Source organism: Saccoglossus kowalevskii, chromosome 8 (genome assembly GCF_978046115.1).
Source record: "Saccoglossus kowalevskii chromosome 8, keSacKowa6.1, whole genome shotgun sequence".
NCBI classification, from domain to species: domain Eukaryota; kingdom Metazoa; phylum Hemichordata; class Enteropneusta; family Harrimaniidae; genus Saccoglossus; species Saccoglossus kowalevskii.
In genome coordinates, this window is record NC_140648.1 from 7,814,695 (window position 1) to 7,835,890 (window position 21,196).

The 21,196-nt window shown below is 36.3% G+C and overlaps 1 protein-coding gene and 1 long non-coding RNA gene across 2 annotated transcripts in view; both read left to right on the forward strand.

The window, feature by feature from the left end:
* Positions 1-1,837: 1,837 nt before the first annotated feature.
* The window catches only part of LOC144360020 (prokineticin receptor 2-like), a 29,212-nt gene continuing 9,853 nt past the window's right edge, over positions 1,838-21,196 (forward strand). The window contains exon 1 of the mRNA XM_085502667.1: positions 1,838-2,250. Within this exon, the coding sequence (XP_085358793.1) occupies positions 1,838-2,250 (413 nt within the window). The remainder of the gene's footprint in view (positions 2,251-21,196) is intronic.
* On the forward strand, positions 5,038-5,870 carry LOC146739253 (uncharacterized). The gene is made up of 2 exons (XR_014930068.1): positions 5,038-5,595; positions 5,704-5,870. It is a non-coding gene; the product is annotated as an uncharacterized LOC146739253 (long non-coding RNA).

Consider the following 21,196-nt stretch of genomic DNA (forward strand, 5'->3'; position numbering starts at 1 on the left):
ATGCCAGTAATCCGAAGCTAACGAACAGCGGCACATATACCAAGACATTGTTTAAATCTAAAAAGCTGTGGTATATTCTGATACTCAGTAGTCTAAAAATACTCGGAAAAATACTAGAAACTTGTACAAGCATTCTTGTACAAGTTCATCCATTTTAACTAAAAGACGATAATCAAAAAGTCAATATATACAACCGTAAGAAACATGTTATAATGAAATACATATATGTGCAGGTTAAATCTCGCCACGGCATAGTTATGACACACCTCAGATAGCATTAACTGCGTGAATGGTATATGAATCATTGTCGCCGTGCAAGAATACACGGAAATATCGTTATCAAATCATGCAATTAACATCAAAAACCTTGTTTCCAATATTAGGTGAACATTTTTATAAACGTTCCCTCAATGAACATTCGACTCAGCATCCTTCAAATATAGTGTTCCTATAGGTTATATTATTGAATCAATTAATGACCGAGTCACTATTATGGTCCAGACCACTGAATATTGTTCCTTTGATGACGACATTTTGAATTTTTACTCTAAAGAAACTATAAAAGCCAAAATGTGACTATTTATGAGTTATCAAAATCCGTTTCTCACAAAACGAAAGGCACTTAAGATTTTTAGCATGTGTACCATCAAATTTTTTGAACAGTCCAAACGAGTGGAATTGGAAAAGAATTTCACAGATCGACAGAATAGATGTGACACTGGTTCATGTCAGTAAATTAGCAAGCAGACCTGTATAGCGTAACAGTTGGTATAGATAAGTAGAGAAATGTCATTGATGAATTATTCAATTTTGATCGGATATTAGGTGGGTTGTTTAGTTTTTTGGCATGGATTTAACATGCTTCCGTATAATATATATCTTTCTTTTTTTCCGAGAAATAAATATTAAAAATCACAATGCAAACAATAAGTTCGACATATTATAATTGCAAAGATCTAAATCTGTCATTCGGGATTAAATAAAAAATAATTGATGTAACGAGTGTAAAAAAACGAGTGTCAAAAAAGTTTAATATATTCTAAACTAAACTAAATAAATATCATTTATTGAATTTTTACATACATAATTACATGTTATTGTAGAGTATTACATAAGCTTTAACTTGACACCTTTTCTTAAAATCTGTATACGTGTAGTTGAAAGTCGGCGAAATATACTCTGTTGAGAGCAACTTCATAACTTTTCGTCATTATTGGTTTAGACGCCTACGAATACAGAAATAAATAATTATTGTGCGATTCGCGAAATTAAAACCGCACACACATTTGGCAGATGCGATGGCACGGAATTTTGCTCGAAGGGGCGAGATCTGAGATATTTTAGGGCCCACCCAACATTTTTTCCGAGGGGTGACCGCCCCCTCTGCCGCCGCCACTGTTTGCAAGTTTTTTTTTTAAATAACGATTGTTTCATGTACGTCTTTAGCGCTGTAATTCAGGGACGGCAGGCAAATATCGAGTAGCAATGTACAATTCAAGACCTATGTGACAAAGTTGGGTAAATTTCAGCTGTTGTGTGGGATCGTATGACCAAGTCACGACGGCGTTGCAGTTTTCCAAATATAAATGGAAAAAACTATGTATGAACTATGGCCCATGCATTTATTCATGTCAGTGTCGTCCATAGCGGGCGCAAATCAACAGTGAATAGCGATATAAAGCTCGGATATCCGTGACACATACATGTTTTGCTTTGGAAGACGACACACGTGTTTTGGTGACTTATTTGGTTTCCTGATGGTCTCGTATGAACAATGACAGTGAATTGAAACAAACAACGATTGCGGCAGCCCATTCGTCACCGTGACCAGCCCAATATGGACGACTTTACAGTTAACTTTTCACAATCATTAGATTTCGTATACAATAATACTGCTTTTAACTATGAAAACGATGACTACAGTGCTTACTTCAATGACATCCATCCTGCGACGAAAGTTATAGTATGTCTGGTATACTCGCTAAATTTTCTGATATGTGGTATTGGTATTGGTGTACTGGTTATTATATTACTGAAATTCCGAAATATGAGAACTGTACCAAACATGCTGATTGCTAACCTCACTGCTTCTGATTTTCTCGTCACCGTGTTATGTGCGCCGTTCAATGCCATATACTATATACAAAAGAACTGGCCTTTCGGTAAAAATATGTGCATCACCACAGCCTACCTCAAACTAGTGTCTCTGTACGTGTCCACTAATTCACTGCTGGTAATAGCCATTGATCGGTGAGCATACGCATTCTTATCATTGTTACTGTAAAATGACTAATTTTCACTGGGTTTAAATTTCACTGATTTACCATTTCAGGCATATTCAGTGGGTTTTTAAATTCACGGTTTTATCATTTAGATAATGTGTTCTATGCTAAATTTTACATATTCACTGGGTTTTAATTTAGCGCATTTTCCAGTCAGCGAAATAAGCAAAATTAAAACCCAGTGAATAATTAACCCTTTTGCAGTATCATTATGTGATAGTACTATACATAACCAATTAGTAATATCACAATTTGCTTTAGTACCGGTAGCTTGAGGCTTATGTTTCTAGACTCAATACGTCCCGATGTTCTATATTAGGTCCGTTATTATTTTCAATCTTTATTATTGATCTCTCATCCAATGAAGTATACCAAACGTTAACCTCGACTGACAGTAATATAAATTATATTAATACCACCACTAATAAAGATCTCCCAATGGACAAGGATTAATCGTATGGCCATCAACCCAACAAAAATAAGTTCCTTTACAATAAATAATTCCCTGAAAAATCTATCTTGACGATGCATCCCTTTCTACATTGAGCAATTTTGCAAAAGGCTATCCAGGCGTACTGGGATTTTGCATAACATTTAGTACAAGTCTAAACGTAAAAGTGCTTTTGTACCATTTTATGTTTAACTCCAGTATTGACAACAGTTGTGTGGTTTGTGGCAACACGAGCATGTCTAACCTTATTCAAATTTAGAAACTACTAAAACGCGCCCCCCGTCTCATTTTAGACGCTGACCAAAGTTCACTCTTATCTGAAATGTTTTGCCGTCAAAAGATCAAGAGAGAGAGAGAGAGAGAGAGAGAGAGAGAGAGAGAGAGAGAGAGAGAGAGAGAGAGAGAGAGAAACTTGTTATATGTTAGACTACATGCTCAAACATGTGTAAGCCTTAAAAACACATAAAGTAACATACACATTATCTGCACCCGAAATACGTTTTGGAAAGTATTGATACATTTCGCAATCAAGCGCTTTCCTCTATTGTACAGTAATAATAACATACTACAATAAAAATCACATCAAATCACAATTTATTATTAATAGGATGAGTTTGTGTATAAAGTTTTATAAAAGATATACATATCTCGTAAAAAGTAATAACAATCGTATGTCTTTTGAAAATAATAATGTCCCCTCATTTGTTATTGATATAAATGCACAGGCCCGATTCTTTGCCCTGTGTTGTCTCTCAAAATCTAAAATGTGATCTAAAATATTATTGTTCTTATAAAGTACAGTAACACGGATTGAAACAAATTTCCCTGTTAAATTCTTCTATAAATTGTTCTATAATTTTGTTTTTGGTAACTAAGATCATGTGAGGGGTGTCGGCAAATATCTTGTCTTGTAAATGAATGAATTTGAGTTAAATCAGTTATCGTACCAAACCACACATAATGAATGAAGGCTGCTGCAAATGATAATGCAGTACACAACTGTCGACCCTGGCTATATCAATAACACTCATCCACGCGTTTTGTCAATTACAAAACTACAATATCTTCATGTTTACATGTAACTTCCAATTACCGTTTTTTTCTTTAAAAATCTGAAAGTCATTCGGTCCAAATTGTTGTTGTTCTTTAACGAACATGTCATCTGAATACATGTTCTGTAGTATAATCCAGTGGTTGAATGAACTTGCACACCAGTAACTTGAAGTTAGCAGTTATGTATCATGATTTATATTTCAGTCAGTTTGACAGTGGTTGTCATGACATATACTGATAAAGGTTAATGACAAGACCAGATGGCGAGCTGGTCGAAATCAACCAAAAACATCTTATGACTCTGCAGTTTTTAAGATACAAGACAGTAGCTGTAATTCTAAACCAATGTTGTTTGCGAGTTTAAAAAAGGTAGTATCTTGGTGGAATGTTAGTGCGAGATTATTACCCCATCAATATTAGTTAGTGTTGACAATGTATAGAAATGTTTTCTCTGGACAGCTTGACGAGTAATTAATTGATTATGATGTGTAAAACTTTCATGTAATTGGTTGTTTGTTGGAAGGAAAGGCCTTGGAGTCTCTTATACTGATTGTAATTGGTTAAGGGGTGACAAGAAATAAAGATGGATTTAATGCTGTCTCGGGTGAAAACCAGGGACTTGGCAGAGAATCGTTTTGGGAACATGAACGAAGCTTGTGTGTGTCTTTTGTCAGCCTAGCGTGGAAACGACCGAATCCCGGTTACCTAAGTGAAAGGTTTTTAACCATCAAAAATACCTATCACACGTGGTGGATAACCCTGGGCATTGCGTCTTACGCACATTGACATCCTGTGAAGAAAAGTGAAATGGCGAAGGTGTGTCTTTCTTGCGAACCGAACTAACCAGCTCCATGGCAGAGATGACTCAGAAACCGCGCTTGACGACTAACACCGTTAACAGTATGGCACCGATGAACGACGCAGAAGAGATGAAGACCTCAGAACCCCTTCGGAAGGACCAGTACCGGATAGGACTGTATAATTTAGAATTGAGCGACATTAAAGACAAGAAGATGACAAAGAACGACCCGGACTAACGCGACGACAAGAGAAGAAGACGCTATATAGACTTTGAATTAGAACTTTAGCTATCTGTGTATTGCTTAGAGAACTGCTCGCTGGACACTGTAACTGACACTGTGTAACTCAATAAGGACGTTGAACTCTTTTCCAGAACCCTAATCCTATTGCTCAGTAATGTAATGTAATGTATTGCTTGCTTTTCTATCTTTTTTTTACCGTTTTTTTTTGTGGTATTGAATTGTATGTATGCCCAGAGACACAGAGATGAATAGTAAGAATAGCGGATATTTTGGTATCGAAAAGATTATTAAGGGTAGGCTAAGGAACGGTAGAAAAGAGTATCTTATTAAATGGGTGGGGTACCCAAAAGATCAAAATTCTTGGGAATGTTATGAGAATTTAAACGAACAGGCGAGATTATTTTTAGAAGACCATCCGATACCCCTTATGGGATCGACAAGAGCGAATAAAAGAAGGCGGGAAAAGTTGATTAATGGTTTAGAAGTATATTAAAAAGAGATTAGTGTGTGACAAGACGAGTGTTATTTAGACCCTGGGACGCACATCATCCATTACTAACGATAATACTTAACGAATTCATTCATACGAGATCATTTCTCAAGGAGCGTGGAAAGAATCCATGATAAAGCCTAAGTTTAAATTACATGGAAGTGTTATGTCCGCACTATAGCTACGTACGGGTTTGGTGTTGGGGGTCACACTTTCATGAAGACGCCGGGCGGTGACGCCATGGACAATTTGATGAGAACATAGGAAACGCTTTAGGTGGGTACTTAATTCTACCATTCGACCACGCAAATTGAGAATTGGCCACGAATTTTCCATTTATCATGTGTCATACCCCTTTCTTTTCATTTCATTACTAATTTATAGTGCGTCTCCCGAGAAATTGATGTCAAGATGAGAATAGCGTTGATATTTATTAGTGTATTACTGGTCGTACGATGGAAACCGTCTGTGCAGATGAGAGATTATGTTCTGCGCCCCAATTATGGAGTATTGTTTGAACGGGTAGCAAACATCGATAACAGCCTAACGTACTGGCATCATACATTCGCAATACCTTATTTAGATATTCCTATGATGAGTGTGAATGAGTCATTATGTTCGAACGAAACAGTTCAACTCATTCCGAAGTTTTGTGAGGAATACGGGGAAACTTTGAAGTTAGTCGAACAACAGAATAAGTTCTATATGTATCATATTTCGAGAGATGAACGAGCGATTCGTGTGTTATTTCCAAAGATAGAGAAAAAGAATTTGGGAAATGAACGGCAGAAAAGGGGATTATTAGACTTTGTAGGGAAGGTATCGAAATCTTTATTCGGAACGGCCACGTCGAACGACGTAAATATTTTGAGACGGCATGTAGCGGCATTGGAAAGTTCCACCGAGGTTATGACAGATCAAATTGTTGCGTACGAAGAAGATTTAAACTCATATGTTTTCACAACGAATAAAAGAATAGGGAATGCTCTGAATGGGATTAAGGAAAATCATGAGGCCATTTATTCGATCGTATCTGATTTATCGCAATGGAGAAAGCGCTTGAACAGAATGGAACTAAATCAAGAGGCGTTAGAAAAAGAATTAAATTATGAACGGCGATCCACACATTTAATGTTTCGATATGCTATTCAACGCCTACAAGCGTTACAGTTACTTGAAAGGGAGACACAACGTAGGGTGAGTTCGATTGACGTGTTATTACAAGAAAGGTTACCTTTGCAGTTGGTAGGACCGAGAGTGTTAGGGGATGCTTTAAGGGCAGTGCGAAAGAAGCTACGAAAGAAATATCCTAATTTTGATATAGCATACACGAATTTGAATTATTATTACCATAATGCGAGAGTGACATTTCGGCGTACAGACAATAATGTGTACATAAAGGTTGGAATCCCCATTACTATAAAAAAACGACATATTCGAAGTGTATAAAGTGATAGTCATGCCTATGCCCCTCCCTTATGATTTAGGTGATAAACCTCAGCATTTCGACAATAATACAGCAAAGAACGGGCGCACGAAGGTAACGTCAGTTGCAGAGTATTTTGGGGTTAATGAAGATGAAACTTACTACATTGAAATGAGTGCAGACCAAATTTCGTCTTGTACTGGTCTGACAGTAAAAGATTGTCCCTCTGTGATTACCATGATAAATATGCGTAAGTCGTCGTGTACGAAGGCCTTGTTCTATGATAATAAAGAGGAAATTCATAACACATGTAAAATAGATTTAATACTCAACCCAGTATACGACCCTAAGATTCTCGAAATCGGACAGGGGAATATTTTGGTAAATAGCAATGATACTAAATGGTTAATAGCATGCGGGGATAAAAGCCCTGAGCCTATTGAAGGTTGTACAATGTGTATAATTAAATTGCCCTGTGGATGCGCTATAAATTCCGACAATCTCTATATATCGCCATTGTTAACCAGTTGCACAGAAGACGAGGCCCCCACGTTTCTGCATCCGGTAAATTTGCCATTTTTAATACCCTTTTATGACCCAGATGATTTGACAGAAATTACGGGGGAATCGATGTATGAAAACCCGTGGCGAGTACAACTCCCTAACATCACCATTAACAGAGGGAATTTCGAGGAAATTGTACGTTCTGATGCACGTTTGGTGGTAGATTTAAACAGAACGGCAGATTTATTAAGGAAAAATAAACCAATTTATTATTCTAAAGTAGACAAATTATTTAGCGACATTACGGATGAAACCCCTGCCTTACCGTTTTTGGAAGTCAAAACTATTACTATAATTGAAACCATTCTGGCTATTATAAGCACAGGGTCACTGATTTTGTCAGTATATACAGTTTGTAAGGTGAGAACTTTGAGCATATTGATTGCAACCCTTCCCAGGGCCCGGGCTAAAACGTTATATTTGCCAGTAGACGAGTTAATTACGGACCACCCCTTGCGAGATTTGAAGAGTTCCATGATCCAACTTCGAAATGAAACGTTAATTCTGATTTTAATGTGTTCAGGATTCTTATTAATATTGGCGGTTATTCGATTGTGCAAGTGTTATCGTAATCGCTCTATAATGTATCGTGCACCTAAATTGCCCCGTACTAAGTTAATTTTAGAGATATCCAATGACAAGCTGTATGTCTTGGTAAATGTTATGACCCTGTACGTGTCTCCGAGCCATTTGGCCTTTGCAAAGCGACCCGTGATCGAGAATTTAACAGTTGAACGTGGTATAATTTCGTCCGTGTTGAATATCGAATGGGGTGATTTAAAATACAAATTTCATGGTTTAGAACGTGTAATTCCTTTGCCCAAAGCCGTTAAGATACCAAAGTGGAAAGATAGTAAGTGCATGGCTGTGGAAGGGGTAGGGAATCATTATAGATTATTGGTAGGTCTATCTGAAGTATATACCGAGATTCCCAGGGATATTACTAGTATGCAGTAGATAGGGAACCCAATACTGAATAATTGGGATAGCAAGTGAAGTGCTGGCACCTCTCCTTGATAGAGTAGGATATTCGAAAATATAACCAATGTATTTAACCTCATAATCTTTTTATTTAAATATATATAACTATTGTATTTTAGAATCATAACAGTATAGTGTTTAAATTTATAGCTTTTTATTTGAAATTATAATTACCATATGTAATCATTGTATTTACTCATTTGAAACTATGTATTTTGTTATATTAGAGTGTATTTTACTTGCTTAACAATTGTTGATGTATTTGACGTGTGAAATATAAATGTGATGACATCCTTGGTATTGGAACGGTATGTTCGGAGAACATGCAGAATGTAAAACAGGGGGTTGTATCATGATTTATAATTCAGTCAGTTTGACAGTGGTTGTCATGACATATACTGATAAAGGTTAATGACAAGACCAGATGGCGAGCTGGTCGAAATCAACCAAAAACATCTTATGACTCTGCAGTTTTTAAGATACAAGACAGTAGCTGTAATTCTAAACCAATGTTGTTTGCGAGTTTAAAAAAGGTAGTATCTTGGTGGAATGTTAGTGCGAGATTATTACCCCATCAATATTAGTTAGTGTTGACAATGTATAGAAATGTTTTCTCTGGACAGCTTGACGAGTAATTAATTGATTATGATGTGTAAAACTTTCATGTGATTGGTTGTTTGTTGGAAGGAAAGGCCTTGGATTCTCTTATACTGATTGTAATTGGTTAAAGGGTGACAAGAAATAAAGATGGATTTAATGCTGTCTCGGGTGAAAACCAGGGACTTGGCAGAGAATCGTTTTGGGAACATGAACGAAGCTTGTGTGTGTCTTTTGTCAGCCTAGCGTGGAAACGACCGAATCCCGGTTACCTAAGTGAAAGGTTTTTAACCATCAAAAATACCTATCACACGCTTGAACACGCAACATTTAAAAGTGTTCATCTTGAACACCGTCGTTTACGAAAGGTATCTCACAAAAGTAGCAATCTAAATTATTGTTCACTATTAGTTTTCATATTGCATTGTGCTTTTTGGTTTACGAGCAAAATAAAATAAAAGACGATCATGTAACAGTACAAAAACACCTTTGAACCCCGTAGGCAGACCGGTACCACCTTAAGTGTGAAACGGGAAAATTAAATTATTTAAAACACAGAACAAGTAACATAAAACAAAAACGCGTGTATGTTTGCAGACAATCCACCAAGAGGACGAAACTCTTGGCTCCTGTGCGTGTTCTAAACTTGGTTGTGCGTTTGTATACGTAAGAGAATAATTGCAGTATTTGCCAAGACAAGTAAGCCAATACCAGGCCCGTAGTTTGGGGAGGTTCGGGGGGTTCGGTCGAACCCCCTAAATTTTGGAAGTGAATAGATTTATTATCGTAGATTAGAACATAATAAACAAACAGTATTAATTACAAAAAATATCATCGTTTAAATTACTTGACTCAGTGAGGTAACTATCAGATTAAGCAGCTGATGTTAAATATTAAAACAAAATTGAAAAAATAATGTATTGGTAGTCATTCTCTGAATGATGCGGTGGTCCTGAATAGGGCCGTTTGTCTTGTGCGAGTGTGTTCGCTCAGTTAGTAAAGTGTCGAACGGGATTGACACAACACGACACTGAACTTTCCTAGTTTGGTTCATTAGTTTTGTATTTTTAAATAATGGCATAGATACTTTTTGTTGCAAGTGTATCAGCCAAATATAGTCAACTTATTGTATTAGTACTTGTAGCCTGTGTTATTGGACAATAGTGTATAGCTACGGATTCAACAGATCATTAAAAAAATGACGAAGATTTATCATCACAAGTTGTATAGGTCGAAGAGCTCATTGCAGCCAACAATTTACCCCACTGTGTTGCTTCAGCACTGAAACTATGCGACGAATCATATTTTTCAAACATATTTTTTTACACGTTTTTTGTTTTGATGTCTTAGAAAATTTACTATATTTTTAGTGGTTTCATAAAAAGGAGATGTAGTCATTGAAGTCTATTGAGACCGCTGCTAAACTTCCACTATATGTATATTATTTTACCGCCCACTAAAAACAGATTTACAATGAACCAACACATTTACATACTGTAAGAAACATATAGGGTATGCCATTGGTTAGTGCATTTAATTTGTTTGATGCAATCATTGTGCCAGCTATTTCTTATGGTAGCGATATGCGGGTAAAAAATTCGGAAATCGAGAGGGTACTGTGATAGGTAAATTTGATGTTTAAAAACCTTTCACTTAGGTAACCGGGATTCGGTCGTTTCCACGCTAGACTCACAAGAAACACACACAAGCTCCATTCATGTTCCAACGATTCTCTGCTAAGTCCCTGGTTTTCACCCGAGACAGCATTAAATCACTCTTTATTTCTTGTCACTCCTTAACCAATTACAATCAGTATAAGAGACTCCAAGGCCTTGCCTTCAAACAACCAACCAATCACATGAAAGTTTTACACATCATAATCAATTGATTAATCGTCAAGCTATTTAGAAAACCACTACTATATTGTCAACACTAACTAATATTTATGGGGTAATAGTCTTGCAATAACATTCCACAAAGATACCACATTAGTTAGAATCGCAAACAAGATTGGTTTAGGATTACAGCTACTGTACTGTAATCTTTTAAAACTGCAGACTCATAAGATGTCTTTGGCTGATTTCGACTAGCTCGCCATCTGGCCTTGTCATTAACCTTTATCAGTAGATGTCATGGCAACCACTGTCAAACTGACTGACCTCGTCATTTAACCCTTATCAGTAGATGCCATGGCAACCACCGTTAGGCTGAAATATAAATCATGACAGTACAGACAAACTAAAAATTGGCATTCCAGCGCAGCAGCCAATCAGCGACGGCCTAACGCTTAGATGCCAATTTCGGTTTCAAATACCCCGGCTTAGTGTTCTATGTTCTTCGCGTAATTAGGTGTTTGTATGCAAGGGATTTTTCCACACAAAAACGACGAATTCGGCCGAATTTTGGTTATCGGTTGGCTTAATATAACCCCAACGGACCTTATTTTTGTGAAAGATTGGTATTTTTGTCCTGATTTGTAGGAATCTGAAAACCGCGTTTCACAACTTGTCTCTTATTTAGTTTTATGCGTCATTCAAGATGGCGGCCCCCATATAGTAAATATCGCATTTATTTTATTATATCAGATGTGCGCCAGCTGACTGTGGTTTTACCATATATGTATGAGATCGTTAGCTAACAACGGACAGGACAGTCAATGTGATCATTACAGTTCTGTATTTCAGCAACTGATTCTCATTCATATTCGAGACTGCATACGCCAATATATTATACCCTGCGTAAACAAATTATTTGTGTCTGATAAGGCGGTCATCAGAACAAAAGAAGTCGATCGTCGGTAAAACGCCAAAGGTTCGTGTTCGAAGGTGTTATGAACGCGTTCGAATATCTCATTATTCTGAAAATCTGCGTCATATTCGCAAAACGTGTTTTGTTGGCATTTCTGTTTTAGCGAATCTAAACCAATCCATAAAAACGCATATTATACAATAAACCGCACATGTGACGTCGAAAACAAAAGAAAGCACTCATCCGTTAAACCGCCAAAGGATCATGTTCGAAGGTATTATGAACGCGTTCGATTATCTCATAATCTGCGTCATTTTTACGTCATATTCGCAAAACGTTTTTCGTTGTCATTTCCGGTTGTTACGTCTCATTTAATTAAGAAGAAAGAAAATAATATCGTCAAGTACGCACACAAAAACGATAAGACAAAGACACACTTATCCTAATAGGTTGGAAAATAGTGTTGAGGGCCACTCCTGACTGGCCTTCCCCGTAATTTGGCAATTATTCCAACATTTCGTAATATTGAAATATTGGTCAGTTGGTTATATATGACGTCCAGTGATTAAAAACATCACATTCGTAGCACTGTGCCGGGTTCGATATGGGATACATAGCGACAAATACAACACGTTTGAAATACACTGCTTGACATTCAAACACTGTAGTGACGACTGAAGCGCTTCAATTAGGCTGATTATATGAATATTATATAAATATGAACGTACTTAAGATTACAATTACTGATGCATATTTATAATTAACGTTCACACAGCATAACATTCATACCAATTACAGTCCCGGTTTCTGTAAAACTTTAACCAAAGAATAAAAAAACTAAAAACAAGTTTGTATATGACAAGGGTTTCAGAAAGTATACAATGAGGGAACATGTAAATAAAGATCGTTTTCTTGTGTGATTATAAATAAACATTTTTCTTGTCTAGCCTGTGTATTAGCGAGTATTCCTGAATTACCGGCACTCCTTATGTGATATGCGTTAGATGAATGTAAATGTGCCTTGTTTGGGGATAATTGAAAGTGGTTCAGTGGCGAAATTCGTGCCAATCTCGTACGTAATGTTCGTCATGTCCATTTCGTTCGTAGTGTTCGTCGCGTCCATCTCGTGTGTACTATTTGTCGTGTCTATCTCGTACGTACTGTTCATGAGATAGTTCAACATTATCCAATCAGCAAGCGCCTAATGTAGGCATGCGCGTGCATTATGGGCGTACACAATCTTTAGTGTTTGAGTCAATCACTATCGAATTTGAATAAGAGCTGATGATCGGCTTTATAATATTTGTTATAAATACGTTTATATGTTAACCCCAGCTTTGTGCTTTTCAACGTATAGCTATATTTTAAATTAAAATTATATTTTACACTTAGACAAAAATCAGTCTAATTGTAAAAAAAACCATCCAATTAACGCTGTATATACATGTACACATATTAACAGAATATCCCTATATAGTTTTACAAATGTTAATCTACCCTTTGTATTTTAAATTAATAATTCGCAATAGTTAGTAGTGTCTGTTATTTGGTTGCCTACAATCTCACGTTTAGATTGAACAAGTAATTTGTAAAATAAATACATAATAACAGCCTGTTTTTTTCTAAAAAACAAATATATGTCATGAATTTGTTTTTGCGTATCTGTTGACCGACTTAATTAGTTGATTACGAGCGAATTGCTGTGTTATGTCTGTCATCGTTTAGGTCTATTTGAAGTTTTGGACGGAACTTGGCTCAGTGATTTGGAACTAATTACCAGATAACCGTCGCGATTCTGACAGTTGGTATCCATAGTTATTAATGTAGTGAACGATTAATCAAAAGATATGACGTATTCAGTACTTAGTGTGATTGGCTTTAGGATTGAAGGTTACGCCCTAGAGTCTTTTTACTGCTTTGTAATTGGTTAGAGTTTTGAAAATGAATAAAGAGAGTTTGAGTTGGTCTTGGGGAGCACAGCACGATAGACGCAGAATAGAGAGAGTGCAGTCCTGGAGAGACGAGTCCAGTCCTGGAGAGACCTGGGGCGAGCCTTGAGGCAGTCCAGTCTTGGGCGAGTCTTGGTTCAGCCTTGTGAGAGTCTTGGGGACTTTTCCCCAGGGCGCTGTGTCTTATAGAGTGCTCCAAAAGATCGACTAAGACGAGAGTTGAAACGTATTTCGTTGTGTGTGCCTTATTTGACTGTAAAGTATAAGTGACTTTCCCGATCCCGTACCTCAAGGGGACGAGATATAGAGACGAGACGAGTTTCCCTCCCTGGCAAGTGTGGAGAACCCGAGAGTACAGAAAGAATTTCCCCGTGATATATATACGGAAATCGTCTGTAAAACCTTCTAATAGCAGAAACAAGCTGTCGTGATTTGTCGGTTTCAAGTTTGAAGGCGGACAGTAGAATATAAAACAACTCAATTAATACTGGTAGCAAAAAGTTATTTATGTAAATATATTTTTTTTATCAAACATACCCTAGTTAGAATGTGTAATTTAGGACCAAAGTAAGAAATTGATAGCTTATATTGTGTAGTTTTATTGTAAGTAAAGATTGTAATTACTCAGTCAGTAATCAGTTTGTATTATATCAGTGATTTGTAATAATCTTAAATTCAGTGAATTGTAAATATTGAAATCATGCATGTTGATTATGAGTGATATTATGTTTGAAAAATAATCAAATTAATTACTTCTAACGTTAATTTAATTCTATTGAAACTCACCTAGTGCTCCTCGATTAATCAAAACACTGCATTTACAGGATGTTAAAAGCACTAAATATATGCACTGTTTCAGAGTTTGACGTGTTTTTACTGAAGGGGGGTTTACTGCGTAAAAAGGAAACCACGAAGACAGTACTCAAACACATTGCTGGCACAAGATATGTTGTGAAGATATGTATCTGGCACATCGACTAAATATATAGACAAGTTTAATCCTAGATAGGAATTAAATGTGGGAATATGAATCATGGGCGTGGTGTTACAACTCATGACCCAATAAGTAACCATTTTCTGCTAACAATATGTTTTTCTCTCTGCCGTCACATAACATGTGTTGTGTACTATTAGCTATGTATACTTCAAACATTCAATAGTTTTGATTCGGCCAAAATGAGGACAAGTAGTGAATATTGTTGTGATATTAGACTTTTTGCTGTAATATAAATGTATTTTGATAATGTTCAGTTAGCTCGTGAGGCTTGCCCAGCTGCAAAATTAGAATAGACAACATGTATTGTCATTGCTAATTAATATTGTTTTGTGAACACGAGTCAGTTGTTACCCAGCTCCAGGCCAGGGCCGTGCTTTTCCATTCAGCTACAGTGCATTGCAGTCAGATCCGATGCAGTGTCGACGTGGCAGCCAGCACATGTCTCAAGATAATACCTGTCCGATTCGGGATGTGGGACTGATAGATGAGAGACAGCCTGCTGTTATTCAAAGACCTGTTTCGCCAGAAACCGTGGTTTGCTGATCTTGGTCGTTTCTTTGCACGGATGGATGGAAGTAGCGTAATATTACGGCCAGTCACGTCCAGTTTGCATTCCTTGAGGCCTCGTTGTTTGAAGCCATAGAACTGATTTCGTCGTGGACGTTACTGTGAATGACTGTACTCTCTGAAACTACACAGTACGAGTTTTGCACCTAAATGGGAAAGGCAATTTCGAGCTGGTCTATTATCAGTATCATTATTGTTATTGTTGTAATATATATTGCTGGCCGGTTTGTCATTTATATTACCTCTGTTAATGTTTTATGCTTATTGTATAATTAAATTAGCATTTTTTGACATATTCTGGTTGTATGCCTTTGTTTGACCTTTAGTGTTTCGTCCTGGAGTGCGGGATATTGGCGGCCAGGGTGGCGGCAGACTACCTCGTATTCCCGTTCGTAACAAAAGACTGTACAATCGCATACATTTAATTAAGGGTACTATACTAGAGATATGTAGTTTTTAATATTATATTTTGTTTGATATTGTATGTTGATGAACACATTTCAGTACAATTTATCATGAACTAAAACTTAATCCTTCGATTGAATACACATAAACACACATATGCAATGAGTAATTGAGTACTTGGGATAGCAAACACCACACATGTTTTTGTTGCTGCATTACTGTGATTTTCATAAAAAAAATCAATGTTGCATAAGCATTGATTTTACCCAATGGTTGTTTTTGCTGATGAACAGAATTTTATCTGAGGGCATTCATAACTGAGTAGGTTTGTTTTGAACCCTGAGTTTTAGACACGTTTTAGGTTCTTCTTCTTCATAACAATCTCGTCACAGTTCGACGGTGTTCTTCTCTATTTGTCATTTTGAGCTCTTTTAGAACGACTAGCGCGGTGCGATAGGTAGTGTGTCAATCTTTAGTGCAGAGGAACTCGCCGGGATCAATAATTTATGCGTTTATCTATAACATTATTCGTGTATGTATATGCACAACCAAGATATAAATAATCCAATTCAGTCGTCGACAGCCAATATCGATAAGGGTGGATGACGATTAGATTGTTATTTGACATTTAGGGTTCGTTATAATCTATATACACACCACCAAGCTGCAATGAACCGTTTGTATTTCAAGATTGCATTTCATTTAGTTGTAGATACATTGTGAGCAGATCACTGAATCAGATAAGGAATTATTGTTGCCAACGTCAGGAAATATCTCTTAATCAAATAAGGCCCATACTAAAGTGATTGTGTGGGCAGAAAGGTCAGCTGTGATATATTATTTATATTTAAATATATTTGAAAATGAAAATGCTTTTTGAAACTGCATATGGCATTACATACAGCTATATTAAAAATAAAAGTGTAAACAAAATATTAGGAGTATGTATACCTGAAAATAAAAACTCAATTTCAAATGGTCAACGCTAAATCTATTTTGGGTCGCTTGTCTCATATAAACAAAAATTATCCTCCATCAGCATAGTTGTGGGAACACATATAATCTAGTGTACATGATGTTGTATTCACCAACTCTGACTATCCGTGCCACAGACATTGTTAGCAAGTCGAGTAATAAGATGACACACACAACCAAGTTAAGTAGATGGTGTTAACAAAGGTTCATCTGCGTCAGCAAATGTCATGGTGTTGATACACAGTTACAAATATACTAGGTCACTCATGTTTTTTGCTGCACAAATTCTCAATGTATACAAACAATGTTTACTAGAATGAAAGTGGTTTACATGTGGGTAGGTACATGCTACATGCATGTTGATTACAGGCAACTTGGGCATTGTTTGTGTTTGTGTCAAAAATTCACAATATTTCACACAAGTTTACGTATATATGTTAATTAGAAGGGCACAAATAATTATAAGGTATACAAAGAAATACTATAATAATAGTTTTTGAACAACATTTACAACATGGAGTCCATCGGGATCCTTCTAAATTATAAGGTTTGTTTGAAACATGCCTCAGATATATGGTTGAGAAAACATACTATATCTTTAATTGTCTCCACCAACACTGACTGTGTTCTGTTTTTATCTACTCTGTGTCAGCTCATTGTATATTCTCCAGCCGAGTTCACAATAATTTTAAAATTGCGGCTGCAGTTGATAAATTGAGATTCTCTAAATTTAGGTATATATAACGGTATATATAAGAATAATAAATCTCTACCACAGACGCAATTATTTATTCTTACTATAACTCTACACTATTCTATTGATATGTCTTCTCATGACAAAAACAATTTATTCAAATTCATAAGCTTCTATTTTATTCTTCATTCTCGTAACAAATTGGGCATTGAACAAATCTGGCAATGGTGTATAATATTTCAAAGCCTTACTGTCTTTATAGCAACTGGAACCATATCTTCGATGAAGTGTAACTAATTTGTTTATGTATGACGGACAATTCCTCCTAAAAAGATCAAGAATTTCTCATTAACGTTTGAGTTACTAATGATTCTATGGCAAAGGGATTCAAATATAGTGTTCTAGTTACTTGTTTATACCTTTTAAAGTTAAAAATGCCAAAATTTTTCCCAAAATAATCTCTACCAAAATCCATTAGCATTCGTCGAAAGCAACTTCTTCCGAAAATACTAATTGATACTATCCTAATTGCCGAACATTATTGTGACGTGTTTTTTTTAGTGTTTTGGTTTTATGTGAGTGCGAACACAATTACCATTGAGCTAGGGAGACGCCCCATGCGTTTTCTATAAATAGATCGTCAGGCTTGAATTCGTAATCATTCATTACAATACCTCGGGTGGTCGGCAGGTGTGTTTGAGTTGTGGTGTTACCACATGGCGTGTGGGACAATTGGTGCCAATACACCACATGTATTTCAATACCGTCACGTTTGGTCGTATCAATGCTGAAAATTTGGTGTCGAGCTCGGTTTTTTAACTAAATTCCAGTCGCCCACTGCAATTATACTCTCATTCCCTATAATATTTATTTCATTTTGTAACTCTTTATAAAACTGGGGGTTGTCCTCATTTGGGCCATAAATTGAAACGAGTGTAAAACGAAAGACACCAACTGACAAAACTATCAAGACATAGTTCCCCATGTCATCAGCTTTATATGGTTTTCGAATAAAATAGTGACTCCTCTGCTATTGCTGCGACCGGAGCTAAAAAAACATGTATTACCCCATTCTGTCCGCCAGAGATCTTCCAACGCAGTAGTCGCCCAAGTCTCTGACATTCAGTGGCAACAGCTGCAAGTTAACCATAATTGTGTTATTGGACCACTCCAGGACTAAAAAACAAAACAAAACACAAACAGGGAGAAAAAAATTACATGTTAACAAGGCAATAGATATAACAGAAAAGACATTTAGAAATAAATAGATAACATAACTCGTGCACTTGCATAATTTCTTGCTAGCTAATCAAAGATGAAACAAAAAGCCACCCGACTCAAAATAACTAACATGTTCGCTGTCCACGCAACTATGTACTATACTAATGTAACTTTGATAACCGGTAAATTGTGAAAACCTGGCAGACACGATTCATTATGGTAGTCAATCACAGATCACATATACAAGTATCTTAGCATCTAAATAACCACTTAATAGCATTAAACATTTCGAATCTCACCTGTACGAATACGGGTTATTGAATGTCATGGTTGTGTCTAATTTTGTATTATCAATCAGTGACCGACCTGGCACTGTAATTAAGAATTCACTGTGTCATATCAAGATTGCCACATTTACATTTACCTAATTACAGATTTTGTACCCAGATTAACATTACAAAAGACATCAATTACTTTTGTGACAGCCAATTTTCTTTTCCATTTCTATTTACATGTATAAGGGCGAAAAAATAAATGAAAAACGAATATGCACTTGATAGGAAAGAATTATTTCCATTGAATCTCACTTTCACCGATTTTTACCGTCAAAGAAAACAATATTTTCATACCAACATTCCATAATATTTTGTAACTTTTTCCACAATGGTTAACAAATGTTAATGTTCAGTTTTCCGTTTCTAAACACAGTTTTACCACTTTCTGTTCTTCAACACTGAGCTCACGTGATATAGTTTCCAAATACTCTCATTCTTTAATTCTTGTACTCGCTTTGTTTACTAAATTTGGTTTCCAGTTATTTTGTCTTGGCTTTTCTCTATTCTAGTCAAAGTTTCTTTCAGAAAACAGCGGAATTCTGTCCTTTCAGTTTCTTACTTGTCCGTCCCAGGTGTTGACAAACCACTACAAGCATGGCTGGACGGCGAAGGCGGTTTTTCTTCATTTTGCTTTCCTTTCTTCTCTTGCTTGCGGCTACTTTTCTTGGACATCATCAACACGCATTCACTTTACTATTTAGTTGATTTTTCAGAGAACACAGACTGTGGTTGTCACATTACGTAGCTGTTTGCCGGGAACTCGAAGTGCACGCTGATACCCTCCACCATCTTGCCAGTTCAGTCTAGCTATTACAATATGATCTCTTTAATTCGCCCTTCTAATGGAAATCACAATTACGAGTTTTGACCTTGGCATGACGCGCACTAATTACCGTCGTTAACTTCTTCAATACCATACGGGACTCGTATATCGCGACGACCACGGCCCTTTAATAAAGAACCCAAGAAAAAAAAAATAGAGTAAAAAATAGCTAGCGTATCTAACACTTGTATTTGCGTTGTTAAAATTCCAAGAGCAGTTTCAACAATATCGGAAAATATCGCGAAGAAGGTACTGTCGGAAACGCGAACCCATGCTCCAATGGTGTAATGACAGGCTTATCAATTATGTAAGCATTATCTCTCCATGAATATAACACACGTGCAGTCATATACTTGTTTTCACCGGTATACATTTGTAAATTTACACACCAATTAGGAAACCTGTTTTTTCATCTCAATATAACGGATCAATATAATGATGGATTTAGAAGAAACGCACCTGGTGCGCGCCCCTAATAAATAATAATGCAAGTACGATATCCTTGCTAAGAAGTGCTTTATTAGCGGAAAATGCTGCGTCCATCCATGCGAATAAAAGTATTATAAAGTGTATTAACTATGACAACACGAGAAACGTATTAACGCAGATGATTTATCGGCGCATTTCCATTATTTGACCAATAACAATTTTATCAATAACAGCTCAACTTTAACCCCTTCAAATGATAAAAGTACTCATTGACCTGGCCAGCGCGCATATATGAAATACACACTCAAAGACATATCTAATGTTACCCCATATCATTAGTACCAAAAGTTGGTACCTTGGTATCTTCCAAAAAATGGGCTTGAACCATCGACTTATGTATTTCTCTTACTGACTCATAAGTTGTGTTTCGGTTCGTTTCCTTGATGATCTTTTATTATACAAATACAATTTTGTTTTCCCGCAATACATATTAAACGCGACAGTATACAATGATTTATTTTGATCTTATCTATGGATACTAATGCTTTGACTGAGATACAGGTTGACATGTATTAGGCTGAACCACAGCCATCATGGTGTCTAATCACCTTGTCATGTATCATGTATTGTACATTTCTCGACTTTTTTTTTACATTTTTACGAATTGGAAACTCAACTACTCGAAAGATTTGTCTAGATGTTTATGAATATGACGATCAACATCTATCTGCATTTTCTCGATTACCACCTTATAGTAACAGCATCTAGTAGACTATGATACCAGAAGGGATTCTGGGTGGTTAATTCTTGGTAAATGTTTTCAGTACGTCAGTTCGAAATCAGTAGCTGACGAAATTGAATTTAATGTTCTACCATTTTTGCTATGTGTGTGTTGCTATCTGTAGGATTTATATGTATAAGGCAATTTTGTGAACAGTTTGGATTCCGTGCGGTGTAGTGTATCAAGCTTATGTTTTTTTCATCAATATAATATTTTCTCTTCATCATATTTATTGTATTGTGATGTTGCTGTGAAAAGTTTTGTCATCAATGAGTTAATAACCAAATGCTTGTTCCAGCATTTGTTTCCAGTGTCACAATTATCGCGTTTAATTGGCATGCAGTATTGTCAACTCAATCTAGCTATGGAATAATTGTATTAGTAT